This window comes from Schistocerca gregaria, chromosome 8 (genome assembly GCF_023897955.1).
Source record: "Schistocerca gregaria isolate iqSchGreg1 chromosome 8, iqSchGreg1.2, whole genome shotgun sequence".
In the NCBI taxonomy this organism is placed as follows: Eukaryota; Metazoa; Arthropoda; class Insecta; order Orthoptera; family Acrididae; genus Schistocerca; species Schistocerca gregaria.
In genome coordinates, this window is record NC_064927.1 from 76,838,578 (window position 1) to 76,864,652 (window position 26,075).

At 42.6% G+C, this 26,075-nt stretch overlaps 1 protein-coding gene across 5 annotated transcripts in view; it reads left to right on the forward strand.

Annotated features, from left to right (window-relative positions):
• Positions 1–26,075, forward strand: part of LOC126284102 (serine/threonine-protein kinase SIK3) — a 528,724-nt gene that overhangs the window by 449,380 nt on the left and 53,269 nt on the right. For 3 of the 5 annotated variants that reach the window (XM_049982755.1, XM_049982759.1, XM_049982756.1), the window contains exons 13-14: positions 17,745–17,875; positions 21,274–21,473. In XM_049982755.1, the coding sequence (XP_049838712.1) occupies positions 17,745–17,875; positions 21,274–21,473 (331 nt within the window). The remainder of the gene's footprint in view (positions 1–17,744; positions 17,876–21,273; positions 21,474–26,075) is intronic. The other 2 variants (XM_049982757.1, XM_049982758.1) reach the window with 1 other exon arrangement.

The window sequence follows — 26,075 nt, forward strand, 5'->3', positions numbered from 1 at the left end:
GGCAAATGCTCCACTACTTTTGTCATGAATCTCAGTGACTACCTGGCAGAAGGCCTCCACCAATTGTCTTAACTCCTCCACCTATAAACTCTGCGAGAATGATCCATTCCAGAAGTCCCTCATAACCTCCAATCCCTGCTTAAAGCCTTTGACCCTTGTCAGAATCTCTTCTTTGAATCTTTTTCCATTCTCATCCTTATCACACCCAACACACCCACCTCCTGCATTCTCCCCAAAATCCACAAACTCAACAGTCCTGGACACCCCATTGTAACTGGTTATTATGCTCCTGCAGAAAGAATTTTGGCCTTAATTGACAAACATCTCCAAACTGTTGCCCAGAATCTAGCATTCTGCATCAAAGATACCAACCACTTCCTTCACTGACTGCCCACTGTTCCCACCACTTTACCTCCTGGATCTCTACTTGTCACTGATGATGCATCATTCCTGGGCACCAACATCCCTCTTGCGCATGGTCTTGTCACTATTGAACACTACTTCTCCTAACATCTTTCTGACTTTAAACCCACTACCACATTCATTGTAACACCTTACTTACTATATTCTAACACACAACTACTATTCCTTTGAAGGGAGGATATATAAACAAATTTGTAGCACATCCAGAGACATCTGCACGACACTCTCCTATTCCATCTTCTTTATGGGTCATCCATAAGAAACCTTCCTAGCCTCCCAAAACGCCAAATATATGATGTGGTTCACATTCATTGATGATCTCTTCATGATCTGGATTCAGGGCCAGGATGCCCTATTCTCATTCCTTCACAACCTCAACACTTTCTCTCCCATCTGCTTCAATTGGTTCTTATCAGCCCAGCATGCCTGTTCCTAGATGTTGACCTCCTCCTCTGTGAGAGCTCCATCCACACCTTTGCGCACATTAAATACAACAACCACCAACAGTACCTGCATTTCAACAGTTTTCATCTCGTCCACACCAAAGTACTCTCTCCCATATAGCCTGGCCAGCTCCCTTACCCGACATTCTGTGGTTTTAACAAAGGCCCTCACAGACATGCACTATTGCCCAGACCTAGTCCACAATAGATTTCCTGTACCATATCTCCACACAAACCAAATAGCCCCTCCATCCCAAGAACCAGCTACAAAGGAGGAGCACCCTGCTCACCCCCTAGACTGGAACAACAGAACCACAATCTTCATCAAATCTTTGATTATCTATCATTATGTCTTCATGTGAGGAACGTCCTGTGCAAGATCTTTCCCACCCCTCCTAAAGTGGATCTCCATTACCCACCAAACCTCCACATCATCATAGTCCATCCCAAAGTCACTCCCAATCCCAACTGCTTGCCACAGGGATCATTGCTGCTTCACACCCCAGGCCAACTGGATCCTTCCCTCCACCACAAGCTTTTCTGAACTGCACAGATGGAAGCTATTCTTCTCTCAAAATTATCCTGGCCTTAACCGACAGTAACTTACTGTCTTCACACACTTTACCCAACAGTTTCTACCCCTTCTCTCCTATCACCTCCTCCCAACACAAGTCCACTCACTCACTGTGCACTGCTCTCTGTCAATGCACCCACCAATCTTTGCCCTCTTTTCCTTTCCCGCAGCCTCCCTGAGCTCCACCAGGTAGCCTTGTCTGTCACCTCAAGCCCTGCATGCTCTGCCAGGCAGCACTGTTTTCTCTTTCCCCACCTGTACTCTGCTATTCCCATCCCCTTACTGGTCCACTATGGATTGTTGTTCCCATTTGACACTTTTGAATTTCAGTATCGCCTGAGCACTCAGGCCAGGGGTGGGTGAGGTGTGTGCATTTGTGTGAATGAGTGCGTGGTTTTTTAGTGGAGGATTTGGCCGAAAGCTTGATGTGTAACTGTCTTTTTGTTGTACCTGTTTGCAACTGAATGTATCATCTTTATGTTGAGCCCCAATCCCTCTCCCCCAGAGCTGCTGCATTTGGAAGCAGGTAATCCCTTCAACGGTCCTAACAGTGCAAAATCTAATTTGTAGAGGGCAATATATTGCAGGTATTGTTGAATAGTCTCAACATGAGTTGGACTTTCTAGCTTGATTTTCTGGGAGAAAAAAATGTTATACTTCATGTTTGTAGGGGAGGGCTCATTCTCCTATGGAAATGATAATAGTTAGTGAGGTTTCTCTGTGAACCCCGAGTATCTGTCTGAGAATAAGGAAGATGAGTCAACTGTCTCACATTGTTAAGTCTGTGATAGCGTCATGCAACAGTGTTGGATAATGAATGTAGCCCTAAGAAATCCCTTCTTCTCACTGTTAGAAATACACATTAGAGACAAAGTGTGTCATCATCAAACACAGTCTATTGTAGTGCAGGAGGCAAGGGGGAAGAAAAGTAGGATACTACTCAAATTAAAGAGGAAAAACATATCAAAATGCCCAGAAAGGAGCTGAAGAAATCAAAGGAAAAAATCAAAGTTTTGAAGTGATAGAAAATTATAAATTTGGTGATTAATTTCTGCATATAATTTCACAGGAAAGAGTATAAAACATTAGAGAACTCTACATGTGAAATTATATTACTATAATAATTCTTATGATCAGGCAATGTATGATACATTTACTGTTTTCTGTAACACTTATAGTGATAAACCAGTCACCAAGGAAGAAAAGTGGTGTGGTTTGTGTCTGCTCAGAGTTGTCAGAGTGCGAAATTGTATTTATTTTGTTAAAAGTTTGCTGAAATAAAGGAGCTATTATTTTTATGGTCTGGCTAGAGAACATTAAAGATCAATTTTATCAATTCATTTAGCAGTACATAAAGGTATTATGAATACTTCAGAATACAAGTCTCTATTTGTGATTACAGAATTATGAATAACATGGCATAATGCATATTCTTTTGTATTGACTCTAGACTAAATTTAAAGAACCTCATTGTTAAAATAATGTGGACTGCATTTTAAATATGAGTTTTCTCAACTGAAACAAGTTTCTAATGAAACATTTTAAATTTATCAGCAGCAACAGTGATTGAACGTTACATATACATGTATAGTCCATAAGCCGCCATGGATTGCATGGCAGAGAGTAAGGCTACGGGCCTACTTTGTACCACTCGTAGTTGTTCCTTTTCCTATTCCATTCATTTATGGTGTGAGGGAAAGATGTCTGTCTATATGCTTTCATATTAGCCCATATTTCTCTTAACCTGTCTTTGCTGTCTGTACATGGGATGTATGTTAGCGGCGGTAGGATTGTTGTGCAGTCTGTTGCAAATGCTGGTTCTCTAAACCTACTTAATAGTGTTTCACAAAAAGAACATCATCTTTCCTCTAGGGATGGCCATTTGAGCTCATGGAGCATTTCTGCAGTACCTGCTTTTGATCAAGCCTACTTGTATGAAATTTAGCAATGCATTTTACAGCAACAAAAAACCCAACTGTTTTGTATTCTTCTCATTTTCATTCATAGCTGAACTTGGAATAATTGTTACTAAGTGATGTGGCAACACAAAAAAAAATATTCGCAATCATGAAAAGGAAAAGGAAGAATACTTCTTGTCATACATAACAAATCTAATTCCACGAAATATGGAATTTCAACCTGGAAAAACCTGAAAATCTGAGGGAAATCTTTGGGTGAAACTCATTATGAAATATACGCTTTGCATTTGTATACAGGTCTTTCTTTGTAGAACATTTAGTAATCATAAAATATTGTCATAGTTTTCATATATCATTAGTTCCATACGTTATTTCTTCAAGTATGCAAGGACATAGTTATATAATATTACTGTAAATGTAACCTATTCAAACCATGAAATCCAAAAAGTAGAAGCTGTTCCATTTATTGAGACTACAGGTTGAACACAACCTGAATTGGAAAACCCATATCTCCAACTTAATGAAGCACCTGACTTCAGCTACATTTTAGCAGTAGGTCATGATTACTGATACATTTTAAAATGCAGGCACTAGTATATTCTGCCTGTTTCCTGTCTGTAGAGAGCTACACAACCCATTTCTCGGCAACCCCCCCCCCTCCCCACACTCTTTCTCTCTCCCTCTCCCCCCCTCTCTCCCTCTCCCCCCCTCTCTCCCTCTCCCCCCCTCTCTCCCTCTCCCCCCCTCTCTCCCTCTCCCCCCCTCTCTCCCTCTCCCCCCTCTCTCCCTCTCCCCCCTCTCTCCCTCTCCCCCCCTCTCTCCCTCTCCCCCCTCTCTCCCTCTCCCCCCTCTCTCCCTCTCCCCCCTCTCTCCCTCTCCCCCTCTCCCCCCTCTCCCCCTCTCCCCCTCTCTCCCTCTCCCCCCTCTCTCCCTCTCCCCCCTCTCCCCCCTCTCCCCCCTCTCCCCCTCTCCTCCTCTCCCCCTCTCCCCCCTCTCCCCCTCTCCCCCCTCTCTCCCTCTCCCCCCTCTCTCCCTCTCCCCCCTCTCTCCCTCTCCCCCCTCTCTCCCTCTCCACCCTCTCTCCCTCCCCCCTCTCTCCCTCTCCCCCCTCTCTCCCTCTCCCCCCTCTCTCCCTCTCCACCCTCTCTCCCTCCCCCCTCTCTCCCTCCCCCCTCTCTCCCTCTCCCCCCTCTCTCCCTCTCCCCCCTCTCTCCCTCTCCCCCCTCTCTCCCTCTCCCCCCTCTCTCGCTCTCCCCCCTCTCTCGCTCTCCCCCCCTCTCTCGCTCTCCCCCCTCTCTCGCTCTCCCCCCCTCTCTCGCTCTCCCCCCTCTCTCGCTCTCCCCCCTCTCTCGCTCTCCCCCCCTCTCTCGCTCTCCCCCCTCTCTCGCTCTCCCCCCTCTCTCGCTCTCCCCCCTCTCTCGCTCTCCCCCCTCTCTCGCTCTCCCCCCCTCTCTCGCTCTCCCCCCTCTCTCGCTCTCCCCCCTCTCTCGCTCTCCCCCCCTCTCTCGCTCTCCCCCCTCTCTCGCTCTCCCCCCTCTCTCGCTCTCCCCCCTCTCTCGCTCTCCCCCCTCTCTCGCTCTCCCCCCTCTCTCGCTCTCCCCCCTCTCTCGCTCTCCCCCCTCTCTCGCTCTCCCCCCTCTCTCGCTCTCCCCCCTCTCTCGCTCTCCCCCCTCTCTCGCTCTCCCCCCTCTCTCGCTCTCCCCCCTCTCTCGCTCTCCCCCTCTCTCGCTCTCCCCCTCTCTCGCTCTCCCCCCTCTCTCGCTCTCCCCCCTCTCTCGCTCTCCCCCCCTCTCCCGCTCTCCCCCCTCTCCCGCTCTCCCCCCTCTCCCGCTCTCCCCCCTCTCCCGCTCTCCCCCCTCTCCCGCTCTCCCCCCTCTCCCGCTCTCCCCCCTCTCCCGCTCTCCCCCCTCTCCCGCTCTCCCCCCTCTCGCTCTCCCCCTCTCTCGCTCTCCCCCCCTCTCGCTCTCCCCCCCCTCTCGCTCTCCCCCTCTCCTCCTTCCCTCCCTGCCCAATCTCCTCCCCTTCCCCCCTGCTCTGCCTCACCCACCCATAAACAAATTGCCATGACCAATGTCATTTGTAGGCATCAATACTTCTCTCTTCTCAAATATATTGTTGTCTGCTAGTACTTTAATTCTTTCAGTTCTTTTTTAAAATGAGTCAGATACATGGGTTCAATGTATTTAGAATTTTTGGAATAGCACATAGCATATTGTTTCTTTTCACTGTACTATAGAAAAGAAAATTAACATTCTTTTTCATAAATTGATCACTAATATTGCATTGCACAAATGGTAAACTTCAGGTTACATTAATAATGTAATTTATAATACAACTTTTCAAGAAGTATTAAAAAGTATATAATAAATTAGTATAATAATTATTTTTAGCCTAAACACTGTGTTATCTCTTCTTATAATTAAATCATTTAAGTTTGTTTCTTTATTATTTATAACCATCCAGCCTGTCCGTTTTTAATAACTTGTGCTTAGTATTCACCTCTATCAGGCCAATGGAGTATGTTATTTGTTTGAACTTTCTCCTGGTGTTGTGCTGCAAGGAAATTAGCTCCAGACCATAATCTGCCATTAACTTATATTTACTGATACTGAGAGGAACAGTGCTATAAAGAGCTGCGACTTGAGCTACTACAGTGACTCAGCCAACGTATGGCTTCATACCAGCACTTTTACTTAGAAACAGTGCATATGAGTTACGTAGTTATTTATTGGAGTGGTAAAATGTGTATAGGTAAATAACTCAGAATGAGCTAATGAAAAATCTTGCATTTCTTAGAATTTTTTGGAAACTGTCGGTAGCAAGACCGCCATTAGAATTTCCATTTGGAAGATGGTTTAAAATTCTATTCTGTAATATGGCTTTTAAAAGTGACTTTCATTGTTTGTAAAGTTTTGACAAAATCATCGAAACAATCTTTCATCTAAATCTACACCTATACTCTGCAGGCTCCTGCATGCCAGAGGGTACCCTGACCCGCTGCTGGTCTTTCTCTCTCCTATACCACTTACAAATGTACCATGGGAAGTGTGATTGCTCATATGCATCTATACAAGCCCCAGCTTCTCTCATTATGTCTTTGGAGAAATTACATGAGATGTTTTTCGGTGGCAATAGGATTGTTCTGCAGTCAGTTGGAAAGGCTTTTGCTGTTAGCTTTCTCAGTAGTGTTTCACAAAAACAATGACTTCTTCTATCTAAGGATTCACATTTCAGTTCATGGAGCATTACTGTAACACTTAAATCTTGATCAAACCTACAAAAACAAATTTAACATCAGGCTCTGAATTGCTTCAGTTTCTTCTATTAATCTGACACGGTGGGGACCCAAAAGCTTTCAAGTAGTACTCGAGAGTGGGCTGTACAGATATTCCCCTTTATAGATGAGCTCAACTTTCTTTTCGCAGTAAATAGAAGCTGATCATTCATCTTCCCTACAACTGGCCCTACATACTCTCTAACAATGGAAAATCCAGGATGGAATGGAACAATATAATGAATAGGATAGTTGCTACTCACCATATAGTGGAGAGGCTGAGTCACAGAAAGGCACAACAAAAAGACTGAAAGGTAGTTTTTGTCAAAAATAGACAAAACACACACACACACACACACACACACACACACACACACACACACACACACACACACACACACACACACACACACAAAAGCTCTGGCAACTGGAGCCAGGCCTGCTGCTAGAGAATGTGGTCATGTGTGTGAGAGTTGCTTTTGTCTCGTCTCGTTGTCACTGTAGGCTTGTACGATGGGAAGCAAGGAGAGGATGTTGGTTGGTGGCTGGTATCCTCTTTCTACAACAAAAATTGCATGCACATATTAACTGGGTTCTTTTTTCATAAGAAAAGAAAATTATGTAACTCAAGATAGCCCAGGTGTTGTGGTAAAAGCTCTCTGTGATAGTCCACATTGGCCTCTCTGTCGGTGAAATATAAGTCCACTATATACACTACTCTGGTCGCTGTGTGCTGCCTGTCTCTGAGCTAACTGCTTCTGTGACTCCCACTGGGCTGCGACTGATGACTTAACTTGTTGACTAACTCGATGACAGACTGGAACATACTCTGGGCCTTCCGGTCCATGGCAGCGATTCAAATGCTGGTGGTCGAGAGGGTGTCAGTGGCATGTTTCTTGCAAGTCTGTCTTTAGCCTCTATCGATCTTCTCACAATCTCTCTGTCTGCTGGTGTGCTGGCGCCAGCTGATGCCAGCACATTCCTCCCATTCTGAAATGCCACACTGTTGTTGTGTAGTGAGGCTTCAAATGACAGCAGGGAGGGAGCAGGATGCTGGATGTAGAGATGATCCAGGAGATGTGGCTGTGGAGAATGGCATACTCCCGACTGTACCCTGTCATCTGGCTTTCGAGGGAACAGAAAACTGCTGCCAGGGAACATTTCCAGGCCCAAGAGCATGTCCTGGGGCGATGATGGTGACGGTGACGATGACGATGACGGCGACGGTGATGGTGATGCCTATGGCAATAGCGGGTCCAGATCCATTGGGTTAGTGAGTGGGGATGGCAGGGCTGGGTGCACATCATCTGTCTGCTCCTTGTGGGGTGCCCTGGTCGCACCAGTAAGCGATAGGGAAGGCCACATGGTCCTGTGAAGCTTGGGGAAGAAAAGCATCAGAATCATGTGGCAAATGACACACGCGAATTTGGTTCTGGTGGCAGCGCTGCAAACCATTGGGACATTGCAATCAAATACATAGAAGAGTCAATGCATTCCTGGATTACACCTCTTCCCCAGCACCCATAGTTGCCATAAACCCTGAAAAGCACAAGATTGCATGGTGCCAGATGCTGCAGTAGGTGCAGCAAGTGTAGCAGCGTCCGATGGCAGGCATGCAGAAGTTCCCCCGGTGATGGTCCGTCTCGTGGGTGGGAGCGATAGGAGGCACGAAAGAGCTGCAGTGCTTCTTCCTGTGTGTGGATGGTGTGTAGCATGGCCATATGTTGCTTGAAAGTGTGTACAAAGCGTTCTGCTTCATCGTTGGACTGCGGGTGAAATGGAGCACTTGTTAGATGACGAATGCCATTTCATTCACAAAACTGTTCAAAATTGCATGAAGTTAACTGTGGCCCATTGTGAGACACTGGAGAATATTTGATGCAAAATATCAAGGGCACCGCAATGGGAACTTGCTAAGTCTCCTCTGTGAGCCAACAAGTGTTCCAAAAGGGTCCTGCAAAGTCAGTGTGCAGACACTGTGACGTCATCTGTTCAATATGGGCGTTCATGCCCTGCCAAGTACAGTGCCGTCATGCTAACTGTTTAGTGCGAACAATTCCCCTACGTCCTTGATGGAGCAATCACAGCACAGCTTTTTGCAACACTTTGGGAATAAGCACATGTGATTGTCTACTTTCATTTTGAACTTTTCTCACACCCTGTTGAATTGTAAGGTTATGCCGATGTGCAAAATATTGGTGCACAACTGAGTTCTGGATACTGTTCAATGAATGAGGCCAAGAAATGCAATTATATTGAGGTCTGGGTCTGTGTCCATGGCCTGTGCAATTTTTCTCTAGTGCAAGGAAAAAGAATTGGCAACAAGATGTGGCAAATGCAACAAAATCAGAGTGTGCGCCAAATAGAAGGTGATACAGGTTGTCTGCATTGCCGTGCTTTATCGTAGATCTGTACACAATTTCATACCGATACTGTGAAAGCAACAAAGCCCATTGTAGTAATTTCTGAGCTGTGCTTATAGGAACCAGCTTTGACGGGTGAAACAAGGACTGCAAAGGCTTGTGATCTGTCACCAAATAGAACTTGAGACCATACAAATAGTGATGGAATTTGGTCACTCCATACACAATACCGAGAGTTCCTTTTTCTATTTGTGATTAATTGCACTGAGTTTTAGTTAACAACTTTGAGGCAAAAGCAGTAGGTCTGTCATGTGCACCAATCCTGTGCGAAACTACAATGCCGATTCCGTTGGAAGAAGTATCTGCTTCCAAAATTACTGGCTTGGCAGGGTCAAAATACACAAAACATTTGTCACTGGGCAAAGCATTTTTGAGTTTCTGAAATGCATCTTGACAGTCTTCAGTCCACACAAAAGGCACATTCTTCTGATGTAAAATTCCTCTTAATGACAGCAGTTAATCATTAGCATAATTGTCACCAATACTTACATAACATTTCAGGTAATCCTTGACAGTATAAAAACACTTTTCTTATGGATAATTTTTGGAAAAGAGAAGTGCACACACATTTACATGTGAGCACACCTCACACACATGACTGATACGTCTGTCCACTCCAGCCAGATTGCAGAAGAAACAAGTTGAACAGGAGCAACTATCTGGAGCGGGGTGGGGAGGGAGGACAGATAGTAGGAGGTAGGGGAAGAGGATTCGGCACTATCTGACGGAGTGTGCAGGAACTAGAGGTGGCAGGACAGGGCTGAAATGCACAGCATCAGGAGACTGTGGGGGAGGGAGGGAGGGGAAGGGAAATGGGTAACGGAAAGGAGAGGAGCAGATAAGGGGAAAAGACAGATGGATGCACTGGCAGACAGCAGCGTACATTGAGTGGGGGGATTGTGAGGAGGTGACGTGTCGGTACAGAGTGAGCAGAAACAGTTGGGTGGAGGGTATGGGGACAGTAGGTTGCCATAGTTTGAGGCCAGGACGGTTTCAGGAGTGGAGAATGTGTAGGATAACTCCCATTTGCACAGTTCAGGAAAGCTAGTGGTGGAGGGGAAGATCCAGGCTGGACTAGACAATGCCTGTGTGATTGGAATGTTACTGTTTCATCAGGCAGTGCTCTTTCACTATGTTTGACACTCTGGGGAAAACAATACATATATGAAATTTCAAACACAAAAAAAAGAAAAACAAAAAGAAATTTGTGCAATTGCTGTGACTATATATACATCCTGTAAGTAAATAGATATATATCAGAAAGAGTTGTGGGTAAAGCATGCTTCCTTAGGGACTCAAATATAAGTGTGTTCTGGGCTAGAAAGGTGTTTAACGGTGTGATAGGAGTTTGTTTGAGAGATACCTATCCATTACATTCTGTTTTTCAGGTATGACTGAAACCACTTATTGGCCACCCTCCTTATACATAGTGTGTCCCATTTATTTAGTGGAATTGTTTGGTCTGCTGTGTCAAAGGCTTTGGTAAAGTCAAGGAAGATGCCTGTTATGTGATCACCTTTGTCAAGTGCTTTGTAAATTGAGCTGTAGGTTATTTTGTGCTTTCGAGGCCTGAAAGCAAATTGTCACAGAAGATTGTACTTCGTTAAGCATCTCATATTCTGAATTTCACTATGGTTTCCTTGCTTTTGAGAGTGATGACAGTAAAGAGATGGCCCTAAATTTTCTGAGTCACCTTCCTTACGGAGGGGCAGGATCTAGCCCTGCTTTAATTTCTCTGGGAAACAACCTGTGGTGAATGATTCATTTATAATGATTGAAAATTTGGTATTACTTATACACTCCTTCAGAAAGCACACAGACACTTTATCTGTACCTACTGAAGTTTTATTTATTTATTTTTTGTTCTGAACAGTATTTCTTACTTCTTCCACAGTGGTGGGTTTTAGTGTCATTGTGTTTGAAACAGTAGGTACAGAGTATATTTCATCAAATTTCTGTCGTAGCTTAGAAGCTATGTTGCTGAAGTATTGATTTGCAAAGTTTGATATTTTTTGGGATCATGTATCATGGTACCATTATGCTAAAATAGATTGTTTACTTGTCCGTCTTCCTTCTACACTCCTGGAAATGGAAAAAAGAACACATTGACACCGGTGTGTCAGACCCACCATACTTGCTCCGGACACTGCGAGAGGGCTGTACAAGCAATGATCACACGCACGGCACAGCAGACACACCAGGAACCGCGGTGTTGGCCGTCGAACTAGCTGCGCAGCATTTGTGCACCGCCGCCATCAGTGTCAGCCAGTTTACCGTGGCATACGGAGCTCCATCGCAGTCTTTAACACTGGTAGCATGCCGCGACAGCGTGGACGTGAACCGTATGTGCAGTTGACGGACTTTGAGCGAGGGTGTATAGTGGGCATGCGGGAGGCCGGGTGGACGTACCGCCAAATTGCTCAACACATGGGGCGTGAGGTCTCCACAGTACATCGATGTTGTCGCCAGTGGTCGGCGGAAGGTGCACGTGCCCGTCGACCTGGGACCGGACCGCAGCGACGCACGGATGCACGCCAAGACCGTAGGATCCTACGCAGTGCCGTAGGGGACCGCACCGCCACTTCCCAGCAAATTAGGGACACTGTTGCTCCTGGGGTATCGGCGAGGACCATTCGCAACCGTCTCCATGAAGCTGGGCTACGGTCCCGCACACCGTTAGGCCGTCTTCCGCTCACGCCCGAACATCGTGCAGCCCGCCTCCAGTGGTGTCGCGACAGGCGTGAATGGAGGGACGAATGGAGACGTGTCGTCTTCAGCGATGAGAGTCGCTTCTGCCTTGGTGCCAATGATGGTCATATGCGTGTTTGGCGCCGTGCAGGTGAGCGCCACAATCAGGACTGCATACGACCGAGGCACACAGGGCCAACACCCGGCATCATGGTGGGGGAGCGATCTCCTACACTGGCCGTACACCTCTGGTGATTGTCGAGGGGACACTGAATAGTGCACGGTACATCCAAACCGTCATCGAACCCATCGTTCTACCATTCCTAGACCGGCAAGGGAACTTACTGTTCCAACAGGACAATGCACGTCCGCATGTATCCCGTGCCACCCAACGTGCTCTAGAAGGTGTAAGTCAACTACCCTGGCCAGCAAGATCTCCGGATCTGTCCCCCATTGAGCATGTTTGGGACTGGATGAAGTGTCGTCTCACGCGGTCTGCACGTCCAGCACGAACGCTGGTCCAACTGAGGCGCCAGGTGGAAATGGCATGGCAAGCCATTCCACAGGACTACATCCAGCATCTCTACGATCGTCTCCATGGGAGAATAGCAGCCTGCATTGGTGCGAAAGGTGGATATACACTGTACTAGTGCTGACATTGTGTATGCTCTGTTGCCTGTGTCTATGTGCCTGTGGTTCTGTCAGTGTGATCATGTGATGTATCTGACCCCAGGAATGTGTCAATAAAGTTTCCCCTTCCTGGGACAATGAATTCACGGTGTTCTTATTTCAATTTCCAGGAGTGTATTTGGCTCCTGTTTGGTGACATTATAGGCTGATTTTACTTTGTTTTCTACCTTTTCTACAACATTATCACTTTGGGGCTTTTTTCTGCTAGTAACACTTTCCTTTATATGAGAGTTGCCCAGAAAGTAATGCACTACATTCTTTTTCTTCAACAATTCTTTATTGAACGTAATGAGAATTACACACACGAAGGAATGGTTTTTTGATCTACACACCTTATTTTGACACATGATCTCTATCCAGTTCTGCGGCCTTTCACCAGCGTGAAACAAGCATGTGTGTATACCCTGTCGGTGCCAATCCTTGTCCCGGTGGCAGAACCTGTGCTTCACTGGGTGAATTACCTACTCATATCCTCAAAATGTCTTCCACGAATGGCATCCTTTAATGGCCCAAACAAGTGGAAACCCGAGGGGGCTAAGTCAGGGCTGTAGGGTGGATGGGGTAACACTGTCCAAGCCTGTTTTTTGATGTGTTCAGCAGTCCTCAGACTTGTGTGGGGCCATACATTATTGTGATGCAGCAGAACATCTCCTGGGTTGCTGTGGCACCAAAGTCGCCAAAAGTGCGTTGACATATGCTGCTTCATTAATGCTACTGCCTCTGGGCATTACGTCAATTAGAATCACACCTTCACAGTCCCAGAATGCGGTAATCATGACCTTACTGGAAGAAGCAGTTGCTTTGAATTTTTTCTTCTGTGGAAAGCGGGAATGATGCCATTCCATCTACTGTCATTTTGTTTCAGGCTCAAAATGATGAACCCAGGTTTCATCACCTATCACAATCCGGGACAAGAAGTCCTCCCCTCAGCTTCAAAATGTTGTATCAAATCAAGACAAATGTTTGTTCTGTGCGATTTGTGATCCACCATGAGACACCACATGACTCATCTTGGCACACACTCTTGAATGTCCAAGAATGTGGATAATTGCATCCACACTTCCTTTGCTGATTGACAGATGCAGTGCCAACTGCCGAGTTGTAATGTGTCTGTCCTCGCGAATGACAACATTATCTTGCTGCAACATGTCAGATGTGACAGCTGTGGGTGATCTTCCCGACCATTGCAAACTGTGGACCTCTGCCAAACCGTCTTCTGATGATCTCACCCTCCACACCCAGTGCCTAACTGTACTTTTGTCAACAGCAGATGCTCCATAGATTTTGCACAAGTGTTTTCTTTCTCTGCAGTGAGAAATTCAATGATGGCACATTGCTTGTAACATGCTTCACCTACACACGCCATTTTGAAACTGTGCTGCAGCCACACTATCTGTCGGAAGAGACGGAAACTTGGTGTGCTCACTCAGGTGACTTCAGATAATACATATGTAATGTTTTGAATTAATAGCATTGTTTTTGGCTGAGAAAAAAATGCAGTGCATTACTTTCTGCACAACCCTCATTTTTTGCATGTGTAGTGGTAGTTTTGAAATGCAGGATCGATTGGTTGTTTTTTATACTACTGAGATGCTCAAGGGTTACAGAGGATTTCAATATCCCAATGATTACACAGTTATTTTTGTTTTGTGTTTTATTGACTCTTAGTACATTTGTGAACACTTTTTCAAATCTGAATTTAGGTACTGATAGAAACTTTGAAAACTTCCCATCCATAGCAGTCTCCACTTACACTTCTTTCCGCGTTTCATTCTTTGTCTGTGTGACAAATTCAACGCTTTTTGGTGTAGAAAAAGCACTTATGTTGTGAGTATTATAGTTTTGTTTTCTACAGCTATCTGTAATTTTAAGATCTAACTGGAATGATGTGAAAGGCCGGTTATCTTCATCAGTACAGCTGCATTTTTTCTCTGTCAGTTAGTATATGGCCAGTGATTGACCCTGAATGCATAGTTATCCTTCTGACAGTATCAATCAATGGTGAAATTCTGTAGCTGTATATAATATTCAAGAGTGCATTGCAGATCCCATCTGGGTTCACTATGTTGGTGTTTCAATCTCCAAACATGATAATTTTGCCCTTAGTATTAGAAACCATGCCCAATACTTCGATCAGTTTTGCTACAGAAATATCCATCTTATCATTGGAAGAAATGTAAATACAAAACATTTTGTAGACGGTAAAGTCATTTATAAACCTTTGGATTTAAGTAAGTACTGTGTATATCAACATTTTGAAGTTTGTTCAACTGAAATTACTGCAGAGCACATGTTACTTACTGTGCTTGCAATTTACAGAACTCCAGCAGGGAAGTTTTGCCATCTTTATGAATAGGTTAGAATCTCTTTTTACCAAACTGTTCTCCAAAGCCAGAAATTTAATAGTTGCAGGTGACTTTGATGTCAACTTCTTAAATGATTACCGTCTTTAAGGCTGAGCTGGACTATTTAATGAATTCTTAAAACTTGGTTGCTATGGTTAACTGGCCTACTAGAGTTACACAAAAGTGCAAGAGCCTTTTATATAATATTTTCATTGACAAGAGTAGAGTCAACAGTGCTAGTGTAAGCAAAGTAATTTATGGCCTGTCCGACCATGATGGACAGCTTCTTAAAGTCAATAACATTAGTCTGTACAACAAAGTCTCCCACACCTATAGGTCCTGTTGACATATAAACACCGAAACTATGTCTGCCTTTAATTACTATTTGGCACAGGTGGATTGCGATCCAGTGTATAGTACATCAGATGTTAATGTTAAATTTAACCTTTTTTAAATGAATTTACTTCTATATTTGAAATGGCCTTTCTAAAAAAAACCTATCAGAAAGAACAATGAGGTTTCCTCCCGTAAGCCTTGGAGTACTGAAGGTTTTAAAATTTCTTGTAGGAATAAGAGGGAGCTACATGCCTCACTAAGAGTATAAAATGATCCACTTGAAAAGTCTCATTATAAACTATATTGTAAAATTTTAAAAAGGGTGATAAACAAATCCAGGAGCTTGTGTATTAAGTCTGAAATTGATAAATACAAGAACAAAATAAAAACAGTTTGGAATGTTGTAAAGAGAGAGTGTGGCAAGAGTAACAAGAATGTTAATACCTTAGAGATAAGATGTAATGATGAGATTATTCATAATCCTGTAACGGTATCCAACATATTCAACAATCACTTCTTAACTGCAGCAGAATGTGTAGGTTGTAGGGGTTCTTTAAATGCTGCTATGCGCGTGTTACAAAGAGCTAATCCCTACACATATGACTCAATTTGTATGGCCCCTGTCACTATTACTGAAGTTAAAAATACCATCAAGGCCTTAAAAAATAATAATTCCACAGATTTTGACAACATTTCACTTAAAATTCTAAAGCATTGTAGTGACCACACATGTCAAGTCCTGTGTCACATTTTTAATGAGTCTATGCAGAAAGGTGTTGCCCCAGAGAGATTAAAGCTTTCCATTGTGAAACCACTTTTCAAGAAGGGTGACAAGACCAATTTATCTAACTATTGTCCAGTATCACTACTAAGTAGTTTCTCAGAAGTGTTGGAGAAACTAATGTATAAAAGAATTGTAGAACATCTTAACAACCACAACATACTCAACAGAAACCAGTTTGGTTTCCAAAAAGGCTGATCAACTGAGCAGGCTAGTTTTTCTCTCACAAATGAAATTTTAGAGTCAGTAAATAATAAAATGTCATCTATTGGAATCTTCTGTGACGTGTCAAAGGCCTTTGACTGTGTATATCACAGCATTTACTTACAGAAGGCTAATTCTTATGGTTTGAGAGGTAGCATTGGTAGGTGGATTGAATCATATGTACAAAACAGAAAACAGAAAGTGATAATTAATGATGCCGATGACCGTGCTGTCTCATCTGATTGGGGCACATTAAAATGTGGAGTGCCTCAAGGGTCCATTTTGGGACCTTGGCTTTTTCTTATCTTCATCAGTGATCTCCCACTTTCTACAGGCACAGAGTGTAAATTTACTCTTTTTGCTTATGTTACCACTATTTGGCTTGAAAGTTGAACTAAAAATGACCTAGAAAATAAATATAATGTTGTTTGAACACACAACTGTCTCAGAAGATCATGGTGATGTGGAATATTCATGATTACAACATTTGTATATGTGAGTTTTTACAGACACTGTTTAAGATAACATGTAACACTCACCATTTCATTTTTGTAGATGTCATTTCAGCCTTCCAGAAGCACAACAAAGTCTTTTTTGTGTAGATTTTTCAACTCTGCAGATGCAGTCATCTTCTGGTTTTGCTATTCCACATGAATTTATATTAGTCTTTTTTTTTCATTTTAGTTTATTTGCAAGTTCACGACTATGGCTGTCTGAAAGCACAAACATTTAGCACTATTTCAGTTCTTAGTATGGGAATCATTTTATATTGTTGCACTAATCACTTCAGCACAACTTTCGGTCAGCAGATTTGCATTGACCACATTTGTGCTTGATTTCTTGTTTATTGTACCAATAAATGTTCTTGTTCTCCCTTATTCACACAGTCCCTTTTCTTTTTATACTGTTTGTGAGAACTGCATACTACACACCCAGACCCTGTGGTAGAAAGTACTCGAAAGAAGTTTTTGTGCAGGAAACTTATTTTACTTTCACAGTGTTTTCGATTTTGAACTTTTCCCTTGATGCTATAGCGCTTCACATTTGTGCACTTTTACATTAGCGTTGAACTATTGTGCGGACATTTTAGCACATTCAGTTCACATCTCTCTCTATCTCTCTCTCTCTCTCTCTCTCTCTCTCTCTCTCTCTCTACTTTTCTTTTTTCATGTGCTTAAATTTTTGCCCTAGGTGCCATGTTCATAAATCTGCTTACTCACCTGATCTTTGTTCAACTTTTCAGTGCTAAAAATATTGTTTTGTAGTTGTTAAAATATCACACATGCCAAGAAATTTTCTGGCAATAAATATGCAATTTTAAATACTCTTGACAAATAATACTAATTTTATATAATTCTGTCATCAGAATTTATGAAGATGACATCTTTTGTTTCATTTTCCAGCAGACTGAAGGCAACTTGAGGTTAGCCCTTCAGTTAACCCATAATGGTTTATTTCAACGCCTTCCATGGGCACTGACTTTGAGGAAAAGAGCTGGGACAGTGGATCTGACACAGTTTTTTCATTTCAGAATGGTGTTAATATTTGCTGATGCTTTCCATAAAGACTGTGCTGCTTGATAATTAATGCGTAATGCCACTTGCCTTTTAAGTTTTGCAGCTCCATAATACATTTCTGTTTCAGCTGCAGCCAGGAAGTCCTACTCTTTCCCAGCGTTCACAGCCCATTGCTGCTGCTAATGGCAGCCCGGAGGGCATCCACATGTCGGACAGTCTTCCCACTGAGGACCTGCCTGACGCACATGATGTGGCGAGGTCAGTTGTTGTTGTTGGGAAAATACTCTGCACTGTGAATTACTATCTCTCTCTCTCTCTCTCTCTCTCTCTCTCTCTCTCTCTCTCTCTCTCTCTGTGTGTGTGTGTGTGTGTGTGTGTGTGTGTGTGTGTGTGTGTGTGTGTGTGTGTGTGTGTGTGTGTTTCATATCCTGAGCTTTGCTCAGCTTTTCAGTGCTAAGAATACAAGCATTTGTGGAAACTTGAAAGGTTTATACGTTGCCAGTGCATACAAAGTTTAGCATGGAACAGCTAAATATGTGGGGATGTAACAGTAAATCCTCAAAATTTTGATCACTTGCTAGTCAAGGAACGAACTTCTGAAATTATTCCTGGATCACTGGACTGTTCAGAATGCACTGAGTGTGAGGTATTCATTACAGTGCTTGCATCTGCTTGAGGAGTGGATAGAAATGAACATTAGCTTCTCACCAAATAATCAAGTATATCAGTTAGAAAATTGGCATGTGATTAAATGCCATGTTTGTGATGCAAATATTTGTGAATGACCCACATAATGTCGATATTTGCAAATATTCCGTATTTCCAAGTATCCCCTACTAAATGTGAAACAAGCAGGACACGGATCTGACACATTAGTAGAAAATATGGCATGTGATTAAATGCCATATTTGTGATGCAAATATCCCATACTAAATGCGAAACAAGCACGACACAGATCTGACAGATTAGCTTTGTGACGTCTCTTGTGAAATTTTGTTGGTTTCCTTACATTAAGAAACATAATTGAAAGATGAAAACACGGAAAACTCAGAATTATTTGAACTGAATTTTTGCCAAAGTGTTCCTTAATACAGTTTTATGTGGCTGAGTTATCTGCTTTACTCCCTTGCCTTTGAAGTTAACAAATAAGAAAATGAAGGAATCTGACATCTGATGTTTTCTCGACAATATATTTTTTTGGTTTCTAGTCAAGCTGACACCACATTTTTCGGTAGTGGGTCTGGTGCCACCTCCTGGTGCTCTGAGCAGCATTCTGACCTGTGCTCGCTGCCTGTGTTCAGAACACCCTGACACTTTGAAGTACAACTCCCAAACCCTCTACCCCGTTGGTGCACGTTTATTCTCTTGCATCAGAGTCATTACTCCATGAAACACAAATCTCCATTAATTTAGGTTGGAGTGTGGATGAGGTTTTAAACAACATCAGCTTCTTAAATTTTCAGCTGCCCCCTCATTGGAATACAAAACACATAGAAGGGTAGAGGAATATTAAGGTCGAATGTCCTATTGAGGTCAGTGTTAATAGAGGGAGCTGCATGGGTGGAGCGAGATACCAGCTGCATCCTTTCCAAAGAAGCATTCCTGATATTCATCTTAGACAATCTAGTGAAAGATGAGAAGAGTAAATGTGGGCTGATCGTAGGGGGGTGTCTGTTCTGTGCAGTGAAGAATTTCAGTACATATTTTTGTCCTTAAGCATAGCTTTGCTAACTTCTATTGGACAAGTATAACCAGTGTATTTTGAGATACGTGACTCAAGAGCATCCTCTTTATTCCTAATTTTTCTTTCATAAGTTGTCTTCCCTGTAATAGGCACTGTGCTAGTTTACCATACCAACTGCCACCACCCAGATAATTGGGTTTGGATCTGAATCTGTGAAAGCATCTACAGACAGTGGCTATGGACGGAGAAGAAAGTTCCCAGTGTCAAATGCAGACACTTCTCTGTAGTCAAACTTACTTTGAAATTTTAAACAAGTGTGACATGTAAATGCTTTCATTTTAACTCCATATTAACAGCAGTTGAGTGACATGGATAATATGGCAATGAAGGCCCTGCCATCAACTCTAATTTTGATCATTGCTTAAGTTTGCAATAATGGTTGTGACTGGTTGTAGTGTCTCTTGATAAAAGGGACACTGTACGAGCAGCACTAAGTAATTTTCAAAAAAGATTGAATCACAAAAATAAAGAATTTTGAAAACGAGCTCACTTTATTTTGCTGTAGTGGGAAACTGATAAATGTTTAGTTCACTTTTTATGTAATAAGAAATAATTTGTTAAACAAATGATCGGTTTGAAAAGTTCATTTCGTCTACAAGCTTCATTACGTTACAGTTAATGTATCTCATGTTAATATGAGTGGTTTGAATATGCTGTAACTTTAGTTTAATTCTAGTGAAGCATTTATTAATTCCACAAATCTTTAACACACCAGATTAAAAATGTTTACATATTTTTGAAAATATTTGCCTTTGCTGCCCATGAAGCATTTTGTGTATTTGCATGTCATAAATGTTGACTGCCATTCCCTTTAAAATCACCACTCATTACAAAATGTACTGATGTATTTATTTTTATGTTATGTTCCATCTATCGTATTTTTTGTAATTAATGCTTTGTATTGATATCTTTAGCTGTAACTGCAAAGTTGGTAGTGTGTGTCAGTTATTAATGATTCTAAATAATCCAAGAGTTAAGAAACATTTAGGAGGTTATGTCTGCAACTTATGAATAACTCTCAGAAAAGTGATTCCTGTAATGTCCTGTGTAGGCACATAAATATTATGTCAATCAATTTTTGTTATAATATACAGTGACTTAGGACTATTATAATAGAAAATAAAAATGGTTTGTTCTCATGGGATACATAGCTTTATTTCTGATCTGACTGAGAATTTCTCCACAGGCAGAACACAATACACTAACTGAGATAATGACACATTTTTCCACTGCCAGAACATAATTTAGGACAGAGTGGACCTCAGAAATATCCAGTCAGACCTTGACAAGATTTCAAACTGTTGCAAGACCTAAGCACTAGCCTTTTATGCAGGCATTGTAGAATTTTGACACCAGTTTCATTCAAGGAGTGCCAGGTGCAGCAGACATTACTGCGGTGCTGCACAAGTGTCGCGAATGTGTACTGCCGAATATCAAGCACTTCCGCTTGCCACAGGTTGTTTGCATTGCTTATTGTACAATTTTTCTGTTGGCTTCCTTCTTATTTTCTGATTGTTTGAAGGGATTGTTGCTTGTTTGTATATCACATATATTTGCAAAATTTTTCTGTTTATTATACGTGCTCAAAAAATTAATTTTGTATGAAATATTTTGATACAGTGAGTGATATTAAGTGGAATTTGACAATTCTTACATGTGTATTTTGATTCTCAGCAATGTAGTTAATTACTGATACACATTTTACACACACATTAACATAGCTGCACGTATGTCTGATGCTGAGCACTGTCCGTCTTGTGTAATGTGGCTTGCATTATTGCTCTCTTTAGTTGTCTAATTTGTTTATGCACTGCACACAATTTACTGAGGACAGCAAAGCAAAGCTCAGTTATGCACTGCACTGCACTTGTACCACCTGCCAACTGTGTAAACCTTGTCTGTCCCCGTGAAGCTGGTCGGCCGGGCAGCAGCACGAGCTGGAGGCAGCTGCTAGTGTGCTGAGGTGCAGCGATGCCCACAGGTACATGGAGTGGCGCGGCAAGGCGAAGCGGCACACGCTGGCCATGGCGAGCTCCGAGGAGGTGCAGGAGGCGCAGCGCAAGATGCGCACACGCCGTACTGGCCTCCCTACGGTCACGGAGCGCCCCCCAGGTCAGTAGCTGAGAGTTGGTGGCTGTTCTTTGTCTGGACTGTGTTGCCCATTTGATTTACCATTGTAAATTGACACTGTGATCTGCACTTTAGTAGCATGCACCGACATTTACCATTTTTGTTTTACTGTAATTTTGCTGAAAAACGTGTGATATGAAACTGTCTTAAATTTTGGGAACCAGAGTACATATTTGTCCACTAGTGTCATAGATACACTACTGTGGCAGAAATTGGATTGAGGTAGCACATTCTACAACTTCTGGGGCTGTGTGCAAACAGAAGTTAATTCTGCCTGAATATGTGTGCTGTGTATTTTTATTCTTAAACACAAGCGCTTCGAGCGTGACTTACAATTGTAGAGAAGTTGCGTGGCAGAAATTTACTGTTGTGTTCACAGAGAGAGAAAAGTTTACAGGGAGAGAAAAGAAAGTAAGGTACTGCCGTTATCATATGTAAGATACATGGGGTTATGAGATTCCTTATGAGTCAATACCCCAATACACAATACCAGTGAGTGAGATGCTTGGGAGTGTGTGTGTGTGTGTGTGTGTGTGTGTGTGTGTGTGTGTGTGTGTGTGTGTGTATGCGCGCACTGCATTTCAGAGTACAAGCTTACCATAACATTCCATTGGGTGTCCAATCAGCCACTTATAACAGTTGAGTACAGCTGTTAAAATTTTTATTGTAGACTATGGTTCACCAATTGATTTTAATCAAGCTGAAATTTGCATTGGTGCTGTTTCAGGTGTTCTGGCTATTTCATTTCTGTGGCACCATTACCTTTTTGTGACTGTAATAAATTTTATGAGGGATGTTTTCCTTCTTCCACAGTTGGTGCTTTTTTTATGATGATTACACTGGAACAGCTTGCTTAAGACATTTTTGTTATGTTAATGAGAGTCACCATCTGTCACTGAATGTATGTTACTTTGTTATTTTCCTATGACAGAATCATACAGAAGAATTAGTTTTTTGATAATTAACACTAATCACACAGATTACGAGTCATGTGGTACTGATTGCTGTTAGCTTGTTTTCAGACTTTGCTACACGGCTGTACTGTATTTCAATAGCAAGACATGCTTTTATTGTTCCAAATCCTGCTTTTAGTTGGTAGCAGTGATATGTAATTCATAACATTTATTTCGCTCCAGTTATGTGTGTATGTTAACATGCTAGTGTTGTTGTTGTCAGATGCTTAGCAACCACACCATGTTTTCAAAATAACGGACATTTAGAATAGAATAACAATATGAATTGTGTAGATTGACATTCACTATGTAGAGGGGGCATTGAGTGGACAGGCACATTTAAAGTATCACTTGGGAAAAGAAAGACTCTGTCGAGAAGCTGATATTTTCTAGCTGTCTACTTTTAAATGTTCCTGTCTGTCACTGAACATTTTCTCTGTGTGGTGAATAGCTATATATATATATATATATATATATATATATGCAATTCCTACTGTTACACCACGATTTTTGTAAGACCTTGTATGCTTAGAAATACTGTCTACTTATGGATATTGTCTTTTGTTTAAACAGAATTAACATAACAAAAAATGAAAAACAAATTTTAGTAGTATGGTTGCTATTTCTCATCTTCAAAAAACTGAAAAATCAACTTATTTTTAGTCAGAACAATAAACACTTTCTATATTAGGATTATTGTTCCAGTCTTGTACCTGCACCATTGAGGGAATGGGAGGGTTAGTCAGAATCCTTTATTACTTCTGCTGTTAAGTGAAATGAGAGCACTTTCTGTTAGGGTATGGTCTCCCATTTGTTTATTTGTTAGTAAGACATATGTCAACTTTGCAGGATGTCACATAGATACTGAAGAGAGAACACATTCTTGCCAAGCAGTAAGCTCGATGGAGGGCAGAGTCCTCAATAGGCCTGTGAGAAAACAACCATCAAATCTTGAGGTTTATAAATGTGAAAAAAATTACTTTTATCGTATGAAAATTCTTACAGATAAAGAGGAACTTTTGTAAACCCTCATCGCCAGTTTGGTAAAGGCCTCATTGTTACTGCTGTGGAGGTCGAGTCGCCACAGTTATTAGAGTAGGCAGACTTTGTGAGTTTGAGAAATGGCTTCTGGTGCTGTGCACCACTGAAATTTCTCCCTGCCTCTGTTACACAGTTTTGCCCAAGGGTCAGGCAACAGGATAAGAGAATGAAGGCTCTGCAACACTCCATAAAATTAGTAACGAAGTCACATAAATTAGTTAAGAAGGTTTACTTATGTTTGTGGCTAGTTGAATATTGAAGTCTGCAACACTGTATGTAATGTAACACAAAAAAGGCCCTCACTGGCTAAGTGCAAATAATTGTAGGTAGACATCACAGTGCATAGTAAATGCAATTTACAACTACTGTCTATTCACTTCTAAGAGTTCACTAAATGACATTCCCTGTCTAAGTCAGCTGTGGACAATGATCTGCAACCAAGTGGGTGAGAGACTGCTCTTCTATCTTTCGAGTAGGCTTCTGTCCGTTGTCGTCTGGTCATTGGCTGATTGTACTCGGCCAGCAATTGGCTGAGCCACTGTTGATATCTTCATCCTCAGTGCCACCTGTGGCACTGGTGGAAGTTGTGCAAGTGACAAGTCTTTATGGCACTGGCACCAGCTCGCATCTTTGTGCCTGTGGTGCTTTTGCCCAGGCTGTCTTGTTCGGACTGGACTACACAGCAGGAACTAAAGGAAAAAATGTGTACAAGGGTTATACCAAAAGTTTCTTTCAGAATTGTTTCCTGAGGCAGCAAAAATCAGAAAATATGTATCTGAAATTAACACTTTTGTTAGTCTGAGGAAATCTCCAACTGCATGAGGAAATCCAGTTTATTTCAATTTCCATGGTGGAGTAACAACAAATGAAAAGGATAGATAACTACGAACAACACAGAGCAGACATTGAGTTGCAGACACACACAATGAAAACACTGTTAAAACTTTAGCTTTTGGTTGAAGTAGTCCTTTTTCAGAAGCAGAAAACACACACACACACACACACACACACACACACACACAGAGAGAGAGAGAGAGAGAGAGAGAGAGAGAGAGAGAGAGAGAGAGAGAGAGAGGGGGGGGGGGGGATTTTGGATTTTGTCTGAGGCCACTTGGGCCCGACTACAGTCTGCACCTACATCTGTGTCTGACGTGAGGGTGAACTGATAAGGGAGAGGGGAGTGATGGAAGGGTAGGGGTGGGGGCAGATATAGTGTTGCTGTGAGAGCAAGCAGGGACGTGTTCGGCACAAGATTGAGCTGCTAGGTGCAGAGATGGAGGCTGTGCTGGTGGATGGGGAGGGGAGAGGGGAGACAAGGTTAATAGGTGTGCTGGTGGAATAGAAGGCATATGTAGCATCAAAATTGGAGTAGGGAAGGGGGTGCCCAACAAGGACTAGCTGAGGTCTGAGCCAGATGGATCACGAAACTGAAGGATATGTTTTAGGGAGAGTTCCCACTTGCCCAGTTCAGAAATGCCTATGTTGGTAGGAAGGATCCATATGGCACAGGCTGTGAAGGAGGCTTTGAAGTGAAGTACATTATGTTGGGCAGCACATTCAGCAACTGGTTGGTCCAGCTGCCTCTCAGCCACATTTTGGTGACGGCCATTCTTGCAGAAAGACAGCTTGTTTGTTCTCGTGTCCTCATAGAGCGGAACACAGTGGTTGCAGATTTAATGAATAAATCATGTTGATGCTTTCACGGATATCTGTGTCTCTGATGGGATAGGAGATGTCTGTAACAAAGCTGTAGCAGCTGGCTGTGAGAAGTTGTGTGGGACTCTTCTTCCATCTAATTCTATTGCAGGAATAGAACCTGTGGTCTAGAGGTAGTGTCTTTGACTAGCAATCACAAAGTCCTCAGACCTGTGTTAGAACCCAACCACTGCTTAAATTTTGACTCAGAATGATGGCCGAAGACTTCCAACATAGGAAGACACCCTCACTCTGCTGACAATCTCGTGAAAGAGATCGGAGGAGCGAACAGAAGTTCAAGACACACTCTTGTCCTTGGGGCAGGAAACTGTCCTGAAAAGGCTGAAGAATCAGCAATGATAAATGGAATGAGGATTCAGAAGGCAGTGGAAACCATTGCATATTAGGCACATAATGTGTATCCACAGGACATGTGGCCTATAATTGAAAAAAAATGTCTTGATGATTTTCCCATTGGCAAAAGATTCTGGATTAATCTCTCATTCAAATCTCCAGTAGGGGACACCCAAGGAGGAGGTGTCCATGAGAAAAAGTTGCAATAACCATCTTTAGGATAACATTGTAGAAGTTGGAGCGTCGAATGTCAGAATTCTGGATGTAATAGGAAAGCTAGGAACTCTGAAAAAGGAGATGTAAAGTCAGTGATGGTTAGTAAAGTGAACTGGGAAGGACATGAGCATTTCTGGTCAGACAGATATAGGGTGATGGTAACAGCATCAGAAAATGGTATGGTGGTAATAGGATTAGTTATGAGTAGCAAAGTAGGGCAGAGTGTTAGCTACTGTGGACCGTTCAGTGATAGGTTTGTACTCATCAGATTCAACAACAAACCAGTGTTGGCAGCAATAGTTCTGGTATGCAAGCTGATGTTCCA